The following is a 19266-nucleotide window of genomic DNA, read 5'->3' as shown; positions in this document are numbered from 1 at the left end:
AAAACGGATACTGATATTGCATAGTGTTCACTCAGTTTAGAAAAAGTTAAAAGAAATTCGCAGAGGATATTGATTCCCAAATAAGTGTGCTTTTCAAGTAGTAAAAAGCTCAAGAAACTTTTCAGAATAGTACTCTCACGTTGCCATGACAGGAAGTTATAAGATATTACACGATTTAAGCATGAAGATGTCAATCGCACATAACATAAATATGAGTACAATTTAATGAAACTTTCTCGAAACAAAGGTGAACCTGGAACCTTACTTAAATAAGGTGCATCTTGACTTTAATGCAGCAGGCAAGCAACTGTGAAGACATATACAAGATGGGTGTTGATATGTGTGCAGCAATTGTGAAGACATTCCAAATTAGTTAATATTTATTATATAGTTATTTTTTGTATTTTTCCCTTTTTGTTCAAACCAAATTAACATATATGACATTGCTAACAAAATTTGAAAAATGCAAAACCAGCGGACAATTTGAGGATCATAAACTATTAAGATATCTTTCCACTGTAATTTTTGTACAGGCTTTGATGCATTGACAATTTGTTTTACTGCATGAAATACATGGCGGGAGTTGTGCTTTTTTCTACCCTAGAAGCATATTATTCTACATTTAACTGCTATATTAAAAAAATTAAAACACTTTAATAGTATAATACAGCACTTATATCACTGAAGAAATTCGCGAATTCTTACTGGTCTCTTGACTGCATTGGTGTACCCCTGCATAGAATGAAAAAACAAACTGCTGAGATCAATTGTCATTCACTATCCAAAAGCCAAGTCTAATCGTGTATATTGATAATTAAGTAGCATTGCTAAAGCTAGATGGTACCAATACAAGTAAAGACGGGAGACTTTATTTGAAGTTCAAGGATATGAAAGATAGTACCATATTTTGGACAGTCAGGATAGTAAATGTAGATTGATTATATACCTCGTTAAATTTAAAAAGCAAAGGCCGTGAATCCCTCTCCGATTTTGGTCCAGGTTTAGCACCATTCATATCTTGAGTAGCTTTGCCACTTGGCTTCCTAAACCTGTTTAACGGAAAATCACCATGAGGTAGATGCATTTACTTACAATGAAATGCCGGAACATGCTTCTCAGCTGACTATAATTTCTCCCAAAGATGCATCAAGCAGCATGAGATGAATCTAAACAAGGCAGATGCATTTACCTAGAGATAAAATACATCAAGTGATGGCCTCCTACTGAAAAGAGACGTAACAATTGCAACAAATATTGATCCATTAAGCTTATTGAAAAGAAAATAGTTATGGAGGTGAAGAGATCAACCACAGTACATAAACAGCAAAAGGTGTTAAGAACAGTCTTTTTTTATATTTGCGTGCGTAAGCAAGCTACACAGCACAGATATTAACAACTTTATCCATATAATTAAGGCTTGCCTCCTCTTATCCTCTATTACAATTTCCAAAGGTTAGCTTGTCTCTCAGACATAAAGGGTAAATGTATGCAGGCTTTTTCAATAATTACTATTGGCTCGAATATTCTGGCTCATTCTGCTTGATTTTTACTTAAACTGCACATGAGGTAGTCAAAATAAGACAAGTTTGGTAACCGATGGGTGGCTATTTCTAGGAAATGAGCCTCACTTGGGACTTTGAGTCAGATATACGCTTAACTAGGATCTATCTAGCTGGTACTTATTTTTTTCCACTAATAGTCTAACTACTTGACTGAATTTGTTCTTTAAAACCTGTGTGAAACAGAAACAATGAGAGGGGAGCCTGTCCTGCATCAAATTTATCATAACATAATCAAACTAAAGTTCATGATGATTCAATTACTTTTCAAATAATTGATTCCAACAGAAGATAGATGAATGTAAGGCTAATAATACCTGTCAAAAAAGGAACGAGAATCGACAAAAGGTTTCTTCTTTCCTTCAGGCAAGCACATTTTTCCGCTAACTGCGGTACCTCCACTAGATCGTTTATTCTGACTAGAAGCGCTAGGCAAGTCATATTGCTTTTGCCTAGAGGGGTCTCTGAAATGTATTGTTTTATCCAAAGAAGCTGATGCTTTAGACGGTGTACTGCTATTCCCGCACCTCAAAACGTCCTGACTTTCCACACCTGTGAGTGGTGAGTGAAGGTTGATACTTCCTTGCAAAATTTTTTGCTTTTCCACCTAAAATAATGTTCCACATGTAGACGAATATATGACATAAAGAAGATCTGAATTCTGATTATGAACCACAAAAGCAACATAATCTAGAAGTCTGGAAAATCACATGGGTTACTGGTGATGCTAATTGGATAATGAAGAATGTCACTGGAAACTAGACACGCACATCCATACAAAAGAGGGAGATGGAGACTTAAAAACCCCATAAAAAAAGGAGATGCCTCATAAGAGAAATTACCAAAAGCAGAGAACAGGTGGAATGCTTGACTTGGATGAAGACAATTGTGACAGACTGATTTCTATTAGCACTGAAGTTTGTGTCACAATATAGGATATCTGAAAACTGCATACTTGGTTATATAAGATATATTTCTCAGTAAGGAACCTCAATGAGAAATGTTGCAGTTCTATTAGAATTTGCATTGTTTCAGACAGCGAATTTCTACGAATAAACTTTGGAAATAAACCATTTCTCATTAATATCAGAACAACCCGTACTTTGAATGTCAATATGCGGAAAGCTGCTCCGCTTTCTTGTCCTATAATGGTCGATCCTAACCACACTCTCTTAGCATAAAGCATTAAAAAATTAAATGTTTCAACAATACTATTTCTCTTTACTCAAAAGAGAGAGAGAGAGAGAGAGAGAGAGAGAGAGTGTGTGTATATATATATATATATATATATAGAGAGAGAGAGAGAGAGAGATTAGATTTAGATAGATCGATAGATACAGATTACACCTATCAATCTAAGTTCAGATTTCAATCATAGGAGGTACTTGGTCGATGTTCTCCATTGAAAAATACTAGAAGTACATATTTCCTATTGATATAAGAACTCTAATAAGGCTAAAAGACTCCTAAAAATGCATAGGACCTAAAGTAAACATATGAACATGACTAAAATATATTCCCATCTAATTGGTATCACATATATATTGTGCCCTATCCTTCACTAAGTTCGCATTGATTCCAAGACATTGTAGATCTTATGCGACAACTTCCTTCCTAGTTATATGATTAGTCAATGTCACCTAATGATTGACAACATCAATGGGTAGATACTGTACATGGAGGACTAATCGTGCTACCACCAACTCCTCCCCAGAGATCCAACCCATATTCACTGATGTGAGACAAGTTTTGGTTCTATATACGTGCCAAAAGTGAAATAACTTGGTTTTTTACAGCAACAGAGTGTACTAGATTTCACAAGCAGAGAGTTGATAATGCTCCTCTACTTACCTCATGTACCAAGACCAGTTTCACAGCCGATGCCAGAACAAGATGACAGGAATTGTAACCCTGTCCAAAAGCACCAAATCAAAGAGAAAACAGATGAAATCTTAAGTTCTTCCATTTTGAGACGATAATGGGATATAAAGATTACTCAAAACTAATTTCCTATTGTGGGTGCAGTTGACCATCCTAACCTTGAAGTTCATAAATTCACCAACTGGGGGATCCAACGAAAGCATTGATGCGTCTGAAGCACCATATTGCATACCCAGTGAAGGATGAGATTTTATGTTCTTGTATGTCGTGGCATAGGAAACCATTATATTTACTAACTGAGCCAGATCAGTTTTTTCTTTCTCTGAGAGTAAATGCAATGCTACCTGCAAAGGATGAATATATCATTTCCAATTCTCACCAATAGGTGAAACCAAGTTCTCACTGCAACACATGTAAAGGAATAACCAACTCGGCCTAGCTTCCGCAATAACTACAGCCTAACCATAAATAAACATAATTAAGCAGAAGACTAGTAACCTAAAAGAAGTAGTAATCACAAAATCAGTTCTAAAGAACAAACTGTTTTCTTTCCCATTCTGGCTAATATCTTTTCAGAACTCAAAGGTTTAAACACTGCTATTTTTACAAATAATAAGTAGACAAAGTCTGGGTGCAATCCCTTTCCAAATATCATAATGGACAAAACCCTAGACAACACTATCCAGTAGTCAAAGCCAAAAGCAATTTATGTGTAACTAAAATGGAAAAGGAAACTTGAGTGCAATTAAACCAACAGATACTTCGACAAGAATTACCGGTTTCAGGGTTGGTGGGGACAGTATATGTAGGAATGGAGAAATCAAGTCTTCCACAAAGGATTTAGTTGACAGATGCCTAGAGATGCATGGTGATATCTTGTTCTTCCATGAATGTAAGATTTCCTTCTTTTCTATTGACATTGTTCGATATCTGCAGTTAACGGTGATAAGAAACAACAGTCACCACTGTTAATATTTAGGATGAGCATCCAGGGAAAGCTGGCACTACCTTTGGAAAGACTTAGGCCATTCAATATTTGGTTTTCCAATTTGAGCTATGAGACTATGTATAGATATTGCAAGAGGAGGCTGATAAACTGCAGAGATAGAAAAAATAAAATAAAGCTTAGAAAAATATTAAGTTTCAAGCAAGCAGATGGTAGTATGTCATTTACCTTGAAGGGAGAGATGTTGAGTGCGCATCGTGTATTGATGAAATATATCAGAGCAACCAAGAATATCTGAGCATTTGACCTTCAAGATAAGTGATTAGCATATATGAGATATAGCAAAAACTAGATGTGGAAGATCAGATGAAGCTAAAAGAACAAGGAAAAGCAATTGGAGTACTCGATCCACTTACTGTCTTTTGCATCACAGGGTCCGTATAATGGAGTTGCAAAATATTCTCATGGATCCCGTCCAAAATTAAGTCATAGTCACCACTGAAGAATCATCAACGATTAAACTAGATAATCCAGAACTTCAAACAAACGTATTCCAACTTTTCACCTACCGATGAGATATTAGAGAGTGCAGTGTCTCAAAGTCATTCGACATACTGCTGAAGAAATTTAAAGATTTCTTTGCTTGCTTTACTTTCCTCTTTTGCAAAATCTTCAAAAAATAATAATAATAAACAAATAGAGGGTCAAAAGAATGATCACGAAGGAAAAAAGACAAAAATAATATCATTAGAAGTTAGATAGAAGTAGAACTTGCAGATATAGACAGTTTGCTTACTTCTTTCCAAATATCAAAAGCACTTCTTGCTACATCCTTCCGTCCAACAACTTGAGAACTGAGCTCCAACTAATTTTAGAAAGAATACATTACTCACCAAAACAGAGAAGATAGAAGGATGCGCAAGAGAAAAGCTTTAATAACACATAAAGGACCCTAATTATAGTGAAATTTATCTTAAGTCAATTGAAAATTTCAGTCATAATATAATGTAACTGGAATCCGTCTTGAAAGCATAACTTGTTTTCTACTTGAATTTGAAATTTTTTCAGAAGTTGAATGCATTGCACAGCAAAAGAAAAAAAAATATACTCTACTAGAGAGTCCTTAAGATATCACGATGGCCCCGTAGAAATTAAATAATGGCTGTGGATGAACCATGAACTAGTATACCTAGAATTCAAATAATAAATGAAGGGTCTGATTATTCAAAAAACAAACAGAGATTTAGACAATGAGCAGATGTTACATGCTGTTCAGATAATATAAGTCTCGATGGTAGAGGCAATATTTTATCTGATAAGCATTAAGCACTTTCAAACTCATCCTTGATGGAAAGCTAGTTGCAAGAAAACAGATCTTACACGTCTTAATACCATGAATTTCTACCAATTCTCAACCTTTTTCCTCTATTGGACTACTACCACAAAAAGAAAAGCATGATAACAATAAAGTCATACCACATTAAGAGTCTCCTTCTTCTTGTTAAGAAACTGAAGGGTGTTCAGGCACGATCTTATGTCACATTCTGGAAAAATAATCAGACATCAATTTCAAGTTGCTGATTCACAGTAAAACATACTTCGTAAGATTTAACAATTCAAAGCACAAGAAAAGGAAAATTGCAGGACATATGAGTAAATCAGCAATTAGAGCAGCTGAATAAATAAATATCCAATGAGAAGACCTGTCACTAATTCGAAAGAAGATTTTGCAATCTATATCAGTTTCCCCCCACCACAACAACAATTTATTTTTATGACATGATCAGTAAAGTAAGAAACAGCCAATAAATATATATATTACAATATATATATATATATATATATATATATATATATATAGAGAGAGAGAGAGAGAGAGAGAACCAAGATGATGTGCTCAAAAACGTACAGCAAGGTAACAAAGGCGAAGAAGGAATAGAAAACAGAACGGAAAAACTAAGGTGTGCTAAAAATTGCAAAAACTCTTCAACCTTGCTGCACACTCTTCCATGCATCAAAAGGTGTATTCAAGTATTTGGTGTCAGCATGCATCTGGTGTCTCTACATTTTCAAAGCACCTAACAATTCTATCATAAAATTTGATGAGGCACAAGTTCCCCTAACCTTTGTTTTATCAACTCCCATCAAATAAATCATCTCAGAAGGGTGGTATAACCCGCTGAACCCCAAAATACGTAGAAAATAAACCAGGGGTCCTTTACACCCTTTAGAAGGGCAAAGAGACATATAACTGAAAAGACTCCCTTCTTATTGTCTTTAGCAAACAAACTGCCTGTTCCCTCCCATATAACTGGGAGCTTATACCGAAGTGTGAACAAGTCATAATCTGTGTGGATTATAATCATTACTAGCTCTGCTAGTGACATCTGTGGTCACTCCATCACTATTGTTGGACATAACTGCAGATCCAAGGCATTATTCTCAACAAACTAAAATTGTGCAGGAAACGTATCTCTTAGAAAGATTACTAGTCCAGAGATCACCACAAAATTTAACATAGCAGCCATCCTAAAAGAAGAATAACAGACTTAAGTTCCTCCATCAGTTATCCATCTTTCTCGTGAGCAGACCACCATAACCATTTTCCCAGAAAATTTTGAGTTGGTTTCTTCAGCCCCTTCATACCAAAGCCACTGTGTCTGAAAGGTCTGAGTATCTCATCCCATTGAACAATGATGCTTAAATTCATCTCACATGCCTTTTCACAATAATTCCCTCCTCGCTTTACCAAGTGTTCAGTAACTGATGTAGGTAGTGTATAACTGTATATAGAGAGGAAATGGCAATAGTGCTGAGAACACTGTAAATGTGAGTGATTCTGCCTCCTTTAGAAACACTGTCTCTTCCGCTAAACTTTCTCAAACTAATTAACATCAAACATATAAAGTTTATTCCCTGAATATAGCCCCACAAAGGTTGACTCAAATAGGTAATTAAGATATTCTGTATACAGGTATTTGCATATGTGAGTAAGCAAGTGTATACATCACTTTTCAATAGTCCTTTTGGCAGCCCCTCCACTTGTTAATAATTTATCGTGCATCAGATACTCCAAATAAATTTTTGTTTTGGGGGAATTGCAGCCTAGGATGACCATTTCAATTTGGTTCGAATGACAATCGGAACTTTTTCTTGCCACAGCTACGAGATATTGGAAGTTCCGAAGGCCGGCCAATAGGCAGGTAAAAAGTGCTTAAATTCCCTGAAAATAGTAATCTAAATGTTTGGTCTAGCACTTTATACGTGTTATTTTTGCAAGCTTTGAACTCAATGTATATCAATTATATCATACGATATTACACCACATCTCATCAGAGAAATTCAGATTTCATAACTGATATCTGCAAACAAGACGACGGAATGGCACTCACCGGTATACTCTGCTAGAGCAGTAAGAGCGATGGAGCTTGTCTTCACTCCTTCTTTGTTACATATATATTTGAGCCTACAAAAGTAGGCTTTGTTAGATTTATGCATATCCTCTGAATATACTGGCACTGCTAAATAAAAACAGATTGTTCTATGACAGGTCTAAACTAAAGCAAGGACAACTGAAAATTGGAACAAGGTAGGTGCTTATTACCAATATGTGTATACTTCTTAAAACATAAAGGACTCATGAAATACGTGAAAGTGTCAATACTTTTTGAGTTATAATTTGGAAATGTCAATCACCCAATTCTCAGACCTCACAATGTGGGATTACACTGGGTATGTTGTTGAATCACCCAATTGATCATATACAAGAAATAAGAACACAAAACAAAAGTGAATCGGCAGAATACTTTTGATGATTTATCAGATTCTTTCAATTACCTTGTCAGCCAAGATATAACTTTCCAATAGTATCGACAGGAAGAGTTATACAAGTCATTAATATAGCATGAGTTTTGAGAGAGCTACACCAAATAGAGTTCTCTTTTGTCAATATGATAGGCTAAGAAGCCCTTGGAAACATAGGACTCCCAAAATAAATATTGTTAACGCATGTTTGATAGCAGCATACATATAGCAGAAAACATTCTGACTTGCAAGTTTGGATTTTTATTAGCCCCCTCAATCTGTGTTATCTTAAACTCCATTCAAGTGAAATTTGAAATCCTTTACAAGCCGTAAAATTCAATCAGATGCATACCCTTTTGTTGATGTCTAAGAATTTTGTAATGATCATCTACATACATAAATACCCTCAACTTTGTCCCCTGGAACTCCTTCCTTTTTGTGACTGTATGACTAACAATTATTGGCTTTTAGATATTTTATCTGGTTAACTTGGACAAAATATTAGACTTTGGCGTGTTATAGGTGTCAAATTTCCTAACGATTTGAAATTTCTCATTTCACTTGGGACCATGCATTCTTTAAATCTGAAAGATGGCTTATGCTTGGACGTTAATCCTGTCTCCCTGCAGGTTTACCTTATACTCTACCAAAGCAGTTAATCATGCAAAAAATGGAAAATAAATTCCAGAGGATTCATCTGATGATTTAGTAGCAAGTACCTGTTAACAACACGACTTACAGTTGGTTGGACAAATACATGAACCCTGCAATTCCAACCACATAAATAAGTACTTTGTTAGTTATGTAATTAGATATAATATAGAGAACTGTGTGAAATTATCCTACAGATAATCATTAACATTTGACTAAAAAAGGTATCAGGGTCATACACAAATAGACTTCATAAGTTACCAGAAGAATCTAACCAAATGATCTGCATAATTGATCCCAACTAGTTTAGGGGTGGAAGTTTAGTTGATTGATTAAAACTTATTGAAGTTGAACCTCTTTTCTGAAAAATCTAAAAAAGAAACTTAGGAAATAGTTGAACCCAAGAGTCCTTCTATGTCAGTCTTGATTCATTATAATCAGATAGATATCGAGGATGCTTTCTTCCACAGATTACTTGCTAAGGAAATCTATATGGAGCAACCGATAGGCTCTGTAGCACACACTGGAGTCTGAACTAGTGCATCAATTGCGCCATTGACACACAAGAAAATTGATTGCAATATGAGGAGAAAAAAAGAAGGAGAAGAAAGATTAACCTTGAAGACACATGAGGATCACATAGGTGGTCGCACTGGTAAAGCAACAAAATCACCAAGCTGCTCTTTATTTCTAAATTCCAGTAAAAACTACTTGATTTTTACAACCTCCTGGATTTGACCCATGAAAATTAATTTATAGAAAGGACAGTAGGTTTCACTTTTCCTGAAACATCATCTATCTCGAAGGGTGTCAAACAAAGACAAAGCAGATACTTATCAGAAAGTAGTGAAGTGAAATAGCATTGAAACAAAATCTATATTCTCAATGTTTCACCCTCCATTCTTCTATAAATATCATATTTGTCTGTCATGGCTTTCTTCATGGACCTAGTATATAGGTCAGATATCTAGATGCTAATTTATGTACTTCAATCTGATGTCTTGTAAAATTCAAGCATTACTTACTTTGCTACCTGACGCAAAGGCCTTAAGGCAGGAGCATAAAGGTCATTACAAATGCAAATAACCTGCAAATGAAGCACATCAGTTGAGATTTGAGAATGCCATGACTACAGACAGGTTAATATACAAATGAGCATTTTTAGACAAATCCACTCTTACAGGTCTTAGCAAAGATGCTTTTTGGTGCCTCTTTTTTGATGACTTCTGCCCAGCATTTCCTCCATCAGGTTCATTTTCTTTGCTAGCACCCAATTTTTTTTCAGCAGATACCTGCATTGTTAAAGTACACATTATAATTCTATCAGAAACGTGCATTTGGGTTGGCTGTCTACATCACACCCTTTTGGGTGCGGCCCTTCCTCGGACCCTGCGTGAACGGGGGATGCTTTTGTGCACCGGGCTGCCCCAGAAACATACATACTGTCAAGGAAAAGATACAGGTCGACTCAAATGTTGAGATTCACTTCAGATTAATTGTGAAAAATGTATGGTGCCACAGAGCACTCCATATTACTGATATTATCTTTCTATCAAGTTCCTACAGACTAACTTATTATAGTTAGCAGTACCAAGTGCACGTTTTTCCATAGGTCTTTAATGATTTCGAGTCATGCATTAGCTAATAAAGCTAGGACTAGAAATCTTACATTTCAATGAATTAGTTTATCTTTGAAAATTCACACACAACACCCCCCCCCCCCAAAATAAAAGAGAAAAGAAAAGGATCAATGAGTTATTAGCTTTTTTATAAAACTTGAACCTATCCTTCTCCAGAAAAGAGTAAGTCGAACATAACATATCTGTATCATTCAAGCTGTAAAATAAATAGCAAAGTATACATGCAAAATATATACTCCATTGAAAATTAATTAGCAGTAGGTTCAAACGACCTTAAATCAATCTATGTATGTTCAATTGAAGTTCTTCACAAATCTTAATTTCTTTACACGTCTAAAGTTTTGAATATGATACAAGCAAGAGGGGTACGTGGTGCTGAAAATGGCCCAAATGACTCTTCCGGAGCCAGTTGTATTACTGTAGCTCAATACAAAAAAATTCACGCAAGGTTTTCCTCCAGCTATAAGTTATTAGCACTCATACTGGGATTACTAAAATTACCAGGTGAAACAAATCAAAAAGCAAATACGAAAATTACCAATTTTAGTATGACCTCTACAGCTCCCTTTCCATCATTAAGAGCCCCATCTATTTCATCAATAACCTAGAACAGCAAAACATGAATCATGATTCAGAAATAAAAACGTAAGTTCAGCTGAGAAAGAATTGAAAAAATCGAAACTATATTCTGACAAAAATATGGGCTTTGAATCATCAGAGGAAGATTTAAAACCAAAAAACATAACAATAAACTGACCAAACATTTGGGCTTTGAATCAGCATTTACAGAGTTTATTTGAACAACATCATGTATTTTAGCTTCAATACTGGAGGATGATCGATCATCACTTGCATTAATCTGCAAAGGACGCATTTCAAATCAACAGATAAAACAGATATCTATTACTTCAGATTAAATTGATTCGGAGGATATGTAAGGTTGGAGGTAGGTATGAAGGCATTTTGAGTTTATGTAGCTCATATTCAGCAGGGAAATCAAGTTTAGTCATCAACATATCAACGAAACTCGAGAATAGCCAAGCACACACTAGAATGCAGGCATAGCAAAGGGCATCTGCTGGGTACGGGCTGCTAGTATGTAGGTCAAGTTGAATTGCACATGTTTTCTTCCATCTGAACTGATTTAAAGAAAATACAATTCCCGGGAAAGTTATTATCCAAAATAAGAGACATAAACCACTAGCACCCAGGGTTGTAGCATATGTAGAATTTAGGTCTGGAGTCAAGTAAACTTGTTATTCTAGCACATACTAAAGAGTAGAATAAAATTAAATGACCTTTTCAGATCCTTCATGGTATCAAATTAATTCATCAATGTCATTTGCAATGTGCTACAATCTCTCACCAGATCTCTTTAATTATTACTACAATAAAAAGATCAAAAGGAGTCAAAGTTCAAATGAACAACTATACGGGACTGTTTGAAATGAGTGAGTTACAAGACCTCAACCACTCGATACCCACAATGCTGAGCAGCAACATGTGCAAGTGTTGTTTTCCCAAGCCCAGGAGGACCGCAAAGCAAAAGTATCTGCAAGCAATTGGTTTCTCACAATTTAGAAAAATCAGAATAAAAATGAGAAAGAAATAAGGAACTAATAAACAGAGGACAAGCAGGCAATAAGTAAAAAACTTACACTATTTCCATATATGCAATATGTATTATACAGGATTGGGGAGAATAGTTGTCAGTTGCATAATAGGAATATGACCAAAGATGCAAAACATGAAAGTGCATAATGAGAGATCGTCTGGCATCTGGACCACTAATCTAGGACTGCATTGAGAAGTAGAGAACTGGTATTCAAGGCTTTCAAGCGTCCTTGTCTACCTTCTCAGCAAATCAAAGCTTATAAAGCCATATGTGACAGCATAATTAGTTAAACCTAAACAACCTTCCAGAGACCACTTTGAACTTAGCTTGAAACACCAACCTGCTACAATGATAATATCCACTTATCTACAGCACATAAATAAATATTCTCTCTGTTCCATTTACATGGCACTCTTTCTTTTTTCAGTATGTTCTAAAAAGAATGACATTTTTTTTATATTTGACAACTTTTTAGCATTAATATTTCCATTTTATCCTTAATGACATGATGTTGAGAGAACAAGGAACAGATGGCGTCGCAGGGAGATCGACTGGGAAATCCAAGTTAATAACGTCTCCTTCCCTTTGTTCTTGTTTCTTAAATGCCCTATTTTTGATTAACCACTCAAGCTCATTGAGGGAACTTGAAACCTTGGACCTCGTTGAGAAAGAGAGAGCTCCAGATCTATGCAATTCTTTGATAAATCTGCTTGTCCACTTTTTAATTAGTACGGTCCTTTAAATAGGACTAGCTTATTACAAAGAATAGGGCGATTCATTGGGAAAACCAAGTCCACTAAAGTCCCCCTCCCTTTTTTCTTGTTTCTTGAATGCCCTATGTTCAGTTAATCATTCAAGCTCATCAAGGGAGCTTTAAACCTTGGACCCCGTTAAGAAACACAACCAAACGCATGGTGAAAAGTAACGAACAGTTGGTGAATCAAAAATAGGAATGTTTCAGATGATTAGGCAGAGTATGACTTCAGATTAGCTGAGCTTGATTTGATCACAAATTGTTGGACCACCAACCTCAAAAACTAGAGCAGAGCCAAGATGATAGGAAACAGCTGTCAAAACTCAAGAAAATGACATATCAGACTGCTAAGTAAAGAGAGATGATCACCAATCACTAAGGGGTCGTTTGGTTGGAATACGATTTATACCGGTATAAGTTATGCCGGTATAAGTTATATTGGGATAAGTTATGTTGGGATTGTTGTTTATTCATTGTTTGGTATGTTGTATTAAGAATGACAATTGCATAATTTCTAAGAAGAAGGTATAAGTTATTCCGGTGCTAATTACCCCACCTTCTATAAGGTATAAGTTATCCCAGTGTTAAAATTAACACCGGGATAACTTATACCTGGTTTGCTAACCAAACATAGTATTAAGGTGGTATTAAATTTTTATACCACCCTTATACCTTCTTATACCTCATACCAAACGACCCCTAAGTGCAGAAGCAATGGCAGACCCCTTTCTCCCACTCGCCAGGCACTTTAACAAGAATAAACGGAAAGTATCACCTAGTAGTAAAGTCTCTTTTTTTGTTTGAATCAGTAAAGTTATTATTCATAAAGGTACCAAGATGGTACAAAATAAAATACAGGACTCCAGAAAGAACAGAACATACTGCACTACATCACATAAGCAACTACATCCTTTCTCCTAACAAATCTAAGAAATCCATATATTGATCCATACTCCAATATTCTAAGTAAAGTCTCATTGAAAAAGAGGAAAAAGCCAGCAGTTCAGTAAATTGCAGGAACAGTTTCTAGGTGTGGAATTGTGGTGTCAACTCATTGCTTATCTTATGGCTTAGTGGTTTTATCCATCCTTGGTTTCATTGTTGTCTTATAGCTTAGGGGTTTTACCATACTTGGTCTCATCGCTTGTTGACTGCATCATAAAGTTACTAATATTTGAGAAGATGAATATTTCAAAAGAAGACAGATAAACAGTTCCTACAATAATATTGTGGAACATGAAAAAGAAGAGAAGATCAGTATCTACTCTTCCATCATATGCTTATATTTAAAAAGAAATCAGATCAAAGCAAGCAACTAAGCACACCAGCTAAGGGTCATTTCAAACAAACTATAAGATTGACAAGGGAGGGATAACCTAGTAATAAGGGCCATGCAACTCCAACCATAAGGTTGGGGCCCTTGGGGGTCCGAGTCACCAATGGAACAAAGTGGAAAAGAGCCAGTTTGACTGACCTTTTGTTCTGGAGGACCGCCTTGTCTGTGCTTCTTGTCCCAAAGGTCCTTAATTCCATTCGAATCATTATTCTCTGTATGCAAATCATTATGAGCTCTCTCATTGTCTATTCTGGGTTCTCTGGTATTTCCAAAAGAACTCCTAGAAGAACGCCTTGGATGTTGAATAACCGACGAATGCCGTTTCAAAGAAGACAAGACATCATCTGTAGTACTTTTAATTTCAACCCCAAAAACACAGGAATCCCATTGCTTCAACCACATTAGTACCTACAAAAGAGTGACCAGAAAAGCCAAAACCCAAAGCAGAATATCTATAAGGAAACACCTAAAAAAATGATAGGTGAAAACACTTCAATTTTTTAAATGTAAATACTAAGTAGAACCCATTATAAGAATAAATGAATATGCAGTACCTGACGATTTGTTTGCTCATCACTGAGAAGCTCTGTAAATGAACTAGGAGCATATTTATCCACCCAAAGTTGCTCATTCACCACAGTTCCTATTGGGAGATTTGCTTCGTTTAGATCTTCAGAACTAGCTTCCAGGGCCTTTAAGACAAAGGAGGAAAATTTTCAAGGAGGAACAAAGATCTTACACATAAAAAACACAGAAAAATTGTCAGAAACTTTAGCTGCAAAGGTTAATGCTTCATTTGACAAATCTCCAATCCATCCAAAGGAACTAGGGGGGAAGTCATAGAGACAACCAGTGAACGGACAAAGATATTATCCGTCCTTCAAAAGCAGTGATACAAAATTAAGGAAATACTATTAGCATATTCAGTGCACTAACCCTCAAATTCGTATGGGCACAATAAAATAACAGGGACAATCCATGGAGAACCAAAAAAAGAAGGAGAACGATGCAGGACTTTCGGAAAGAACTATAATTGACAGCATAGGGAAAATACCTCCTTTCATCTTCTTAATAGTAGTTTATAGTTGAGAATTCTTTTCCTGTTTTCCTCCATTTTAATGTGCAAGACATTTCAAAACTGTTGTGATATTTTCAGAGATTCGGGAAACCTTATACAGAAACTCAACTCTTGTGAACTGATCGTGTTTCATTTCCATTTCATAGTACTACTTGTTATTATTTATTTTAGTGATACGTATGCATCGAATTGTGTTCTAATCATGGACTTCAGAAGAATCTGTAAATATCATAGAGAATTTCAATCTTTCTTCTGTTTCGATTTGATAAGATCATTCAGAGTAAATTTAGCTTTATAGTGGAGACTGATTTGAGCACAGTTGATAGATTGATTGATTGAATGATAGTGGGCATGGCTGGTCTAATAGAAACTGCACCTTTGTGAATTGGTCGTGTTCCACTCTTTGCATTAGGACCCTGACAGATTCCTGAATAAGACCTGTAGAACATCAGCACTTGCTTAGACATTCAGCCAAAAGTTTGGAGATTTCAGTAACAAAGATGGAAAGACAGCACAGAGCTTGTTAACAAAATGTAGAGAATGGCTTATTATGTACAGCACAAAGATGATTTGGAAGTACTTTCACATTAATAAGCTTTTAGAGTAGGTAGCAGAATGCTCGATTAACTCCTAAACCAGATCGTATGAGAATTTCCTTTATGCCTGATACTTAAGAGGACGGCTATTTTGTTTCAGGCAATGCAATTTAAGATCATCTATATAGGTTGTTAGGAATCGTTTACCCCTCTGCTGCCTATCTCTCTCTCTCTCTGCATCTCTCCCATATTATCGTGTCCCTGCCTCTGTCCATAAATGATGATTCAAAACATATGGATTATCCTTAATCCGCTATGACCAAAGGTCTCATGGTTACCATAGACTATTACAACAGACACTTAAAAAAGAAAGTTTATATGGCCATATGCAAAAACATCACTACGTAAATGTTACATTTCATAACTGAGTAAATGAAACATACAGCATCCCCCTTTACTTGATAATCATCCAATTACACTAAGAAAACACTGAAGGAATAGGCAAAAGAGTTAAAAGAAAGCAAAAAAAAAAGGGGGGGGGGGGGAGTACGTGACGGAAAATTCATCGGCTTTCATTTCAATTCCCTTTCTTTTTTAAAAATTCTGACCATAATCTAAATTCACTTATCCACGCTTCCTTTTTGTGTTGGCAACTCTCTTTGCCTACTCCCTCAACAAACCCACAGCAGAAACTTTAACCCAAAAATTCATGCATCTTTAAACAGTCTACTAATACCAAGACACCAGGACATCGAATCCATTAATTAGCTTATTTCCCAGTGAAAAGGAGACAAAAGAACAAAGTGAATAACTAGTCAATCATACTAAATTATTGATTGGATAAGTGCATCCAATCCATTCAAACCAGGAAAAAAAAAGAACATTTAACTTAGCATATGAGCATGACGTGGTAAGTGTGGATAGAGTTCAAACTCTATGCACTATTTACACAATCAGCTCACTTGTTAGGTAATTACATGTGAATCTCTTGATAATCACTAATTGTTAATCTGGTAGAAACGGTAACTAACCTGTGATAGTGTAAAAAATACCAGAATTATTGATAACAAAAGAAATTGAACTCACTCACCAATAGAATCACGGGCCTTAACCTCCAATTTCTTAACCCTTTCATTTTCAGCTCTACATATCTTAGCATAAACCCTCTCACCATCCAAACCGGTCACGGGTACGCAATCCCCGTCAATCTCCAAAGCGTACTTCGCCAAAATCTTCTCTTCCTGTTCCACCAGCGCCACTGGTTCCTCCTCCTCAGGTTGCTTCGGAGGCGAATACCGAAGCCAATCCTCATCATCCTTATTTTCCTTCAATCTCTCAACTCTACTCCTCTTCTCCTCTGTAATGACTACTTCATTAATATCATCGGGCAGGAACCGTTTCTTACCACGTATCTGAGATTGGTGTTTTGGTAGTGAGGGTATTGGCGGAAGTGGGAGAGTTGGTTTCGGGTCGGGTTGGGATGGAATTAGCTCGGATCCGGGTTCTGAAGGTGGGGACGGAGGTTGTTGAGGAAAATCATCTTCGAAATCGAGGTCATCATCGACGTCGTCGTCAGGGTAAGAGGTGTTGGCTTCAAGCCATTCGAGCTCAGCTGCATCTGGAATCTCCATATCCATTTGATTCTCCGAATTTTCACACATACCCACACTGTCTCTCTCTAAAATGTTTTTTGCTATATTTTGGCGGGAAATGAGAAGGGAAAGGGGCGGCAAGGAATGTGAAGTTCCGTAACTACCCTCCGCATATTCATAAGGAATAATTTTTCTGGGAAAACAGGTTTTATCCTCAACTAGCTATACGAAAAAGACATGTGGTCAAATGATATCGCCATTTTTCAATGGGACAAACTTAGTTTTTGCAATTACTTTTAAAAAATTTATAAACTATTATTCCCTCCGTTCATATTAAATGAGGTACTTTCCTTTTTAATTTGTTCCAAAACAAATGACACATTTCTAAATTTGGAAATAATTCAACTTTAAACTCTTTCATTTTACTCATTTACCCTTAATGAGAAGTTTTTATAGCCACACAAATGTCATGGCCCCACAAACTTTTTACCCCTTAAACTTTCAAGACCACAAGTTTCAAAAGTCTTATTCTTTTTTCTCAAACTCCGTGCCGACTCAAACTACCACATATAATATGAAACTGAGGGAGTATGACTTATAGACTTTTTATTTATTTTTAAATATTGTATACGGCCAAAATTGAGGAGTTCGATTTTGGGGCTATTGTGGCACTCCACGCCCGACCTCGAGAAGGTCGAAGTAGAATTTGAAGTGTGACCCCGAGGTGCGTCCCTCGAGGGAACATATGGAAAGTTCATTGTGGTCAATCTCGGAGCAGTATAAATCGATAATCGCCATGGAAAGGCGGGAAAGCTCCCAAAGACACGTGGTTAGAGCTGACCAGGTCTGCAAGAATAATACAAATCCGTACTAGGCCATTATACAGCTGTACCAATAGCATTTCCTCGTCATTATTAGACATGTACTATGTTGGGATTCCCCCTCCTATATAAAGGGGAACCCTATCATTCTTGTAACACACATGAATATTGAATACAATAGAACATTCTCTGCTTTTATTGCCTAAACGTGCTTAATACTTACTCTACAGATTCATTTATCGTTCATTTATTGTTCTTCATTTATTGCTCATTATTAAGCGCAAAAGGCTATCTTCGAGGCCTTCGATATCATTGTTTCTTCGTCAATTGTTCATTATTGACTGTCTTAACTAGACCTCGAGAACCCTGTTCCAGCCAGCTCGAGGCCCAATCTTGCGACAGCATTGGTTTGCATATCTTATTCTCTTCACTTACTCTTATCATCTATTGCTTATCAATTGGTATTGAAATAAATCACATATTTTTAGAACCACAAAATCAAATATAATTGTTAATACCATTTTCAAGGTAAACAGTTTGGCGCTCACCGTTGGGCTTAATAGTGATTATTTTAGTGCTAGTTTTTTGATAACACACATTATTCTTCACACTTTTTCTTGTCAAAGTTTATTTGATTTCTAACTTAATCATGTCTAGCACGCAAAATGCACCTGCTCGTGACAGTGAAGGACTTGGAGAAAACAGCGGCATAGGGTTCGGTGTGCCACCCGTAAACCCTGGCAGAGTGCCGAACGTGGAGCCGGTTGATATCAGCTCCCACAACGCTTTAAACACGAACGCAGGCGCAGACCCCGTAAGAAATGCACACAGGAAAGCCCAGGCCGGAGGCCAAGAAGCACGAGGATTGGATGAAGGAGGAGTCAGCCTCCAAGTGATATTCGAGATGTTGCAAGCTCAGCAGGTCTCCATCGCTCAACTCCTAAGTCAGAACAGGACTCCAACCACTGCCGAACCAGTGAACATGCCGCACGAGCCAGTGCTTGAAAGGCTCGATGAAAGCGGTTCGGGGACTGACCCCACAATCATGAAAAT

The 19266-nt window shown here is 36.5% G+C and overlaps 1 protein-coding gene across 2 annotated transcripts; it reads right to left on the bottom strand.

Moving 5' to 3' along the window:
• Nucleotides 1-482: 482 nt before the first annotated feature.
• LOC107780164 (uncharacterized) lies at nt 483-17614 on the bottom strand. 2 transcript variants are annotated; one of them, XM_016600684.2, is made up of 23 exons: nt 16891-17614; nt 15641-15702; nt 14741-14878; nt 14325-14594; nt 11947-12033; nt 11239-11340; nt 11020-11085; nt 10023-10133; nt 9867-9928; nt 8910-8954; nt 7779-7852; nt 5863-5930; nt 5183-5251; nt 4956-5056; nt 4803-4884; nt 4615-4693; nt 4449-4536; nt 4217-4370; nt 3599-3784; nt 3411-3470; nt 1877-2166; nt 947-1049; nt 483-732 (listed from the first exon to the last, which is right to left on the bottom strand). In XM_016600684.2, the coding sequence occupies exons 1-23, from the start codon at nt 17459-17461 to the stop codon at nt 679-681; spliced, it is 2922 nt and encodes a 973-aa protein (XP_016456170.1). In that variant the 5' UTR covers nt 17462-17614; the 3' UTR covers nt 483-678. The 2 variants fall into 2 exon arrangements, with proteins under 2 accessions (XP_016456170.1, XP_016456171.1); XM_016600685.2 differs by lacking the exons at nt 483-732; nt 947-1049; nt 1877-2166 and adding an exon at nt 2245-2506 and having other exon boundaries at nt 16891-17535.
• Nucleotides 17615-19266: the final 1652 nt, after the last annotated feature.

The sequence above is a fragment of the Nicotiana tabacum genome, chromosome 7 (genome assembly GCF_000715075.1).
Source record: "Nicotiana tabacum cultivar K326 chromosome 7, ASM71507v2, whole genome shotgun sequence".
In the NCBI taxonomy this organism is placed as follows: Eukaryota; Viridiplantae; Streptophyta; class Magnoliopsida; order Solanales; family Solanaceae; genus Nicotiana; species Nicotiana tabacum.
The sequence above is the reverse complement of the archived record's forward strand: the minus strand, read 5'-3'. Positions and strand labels throughout refer to the sequence as shown.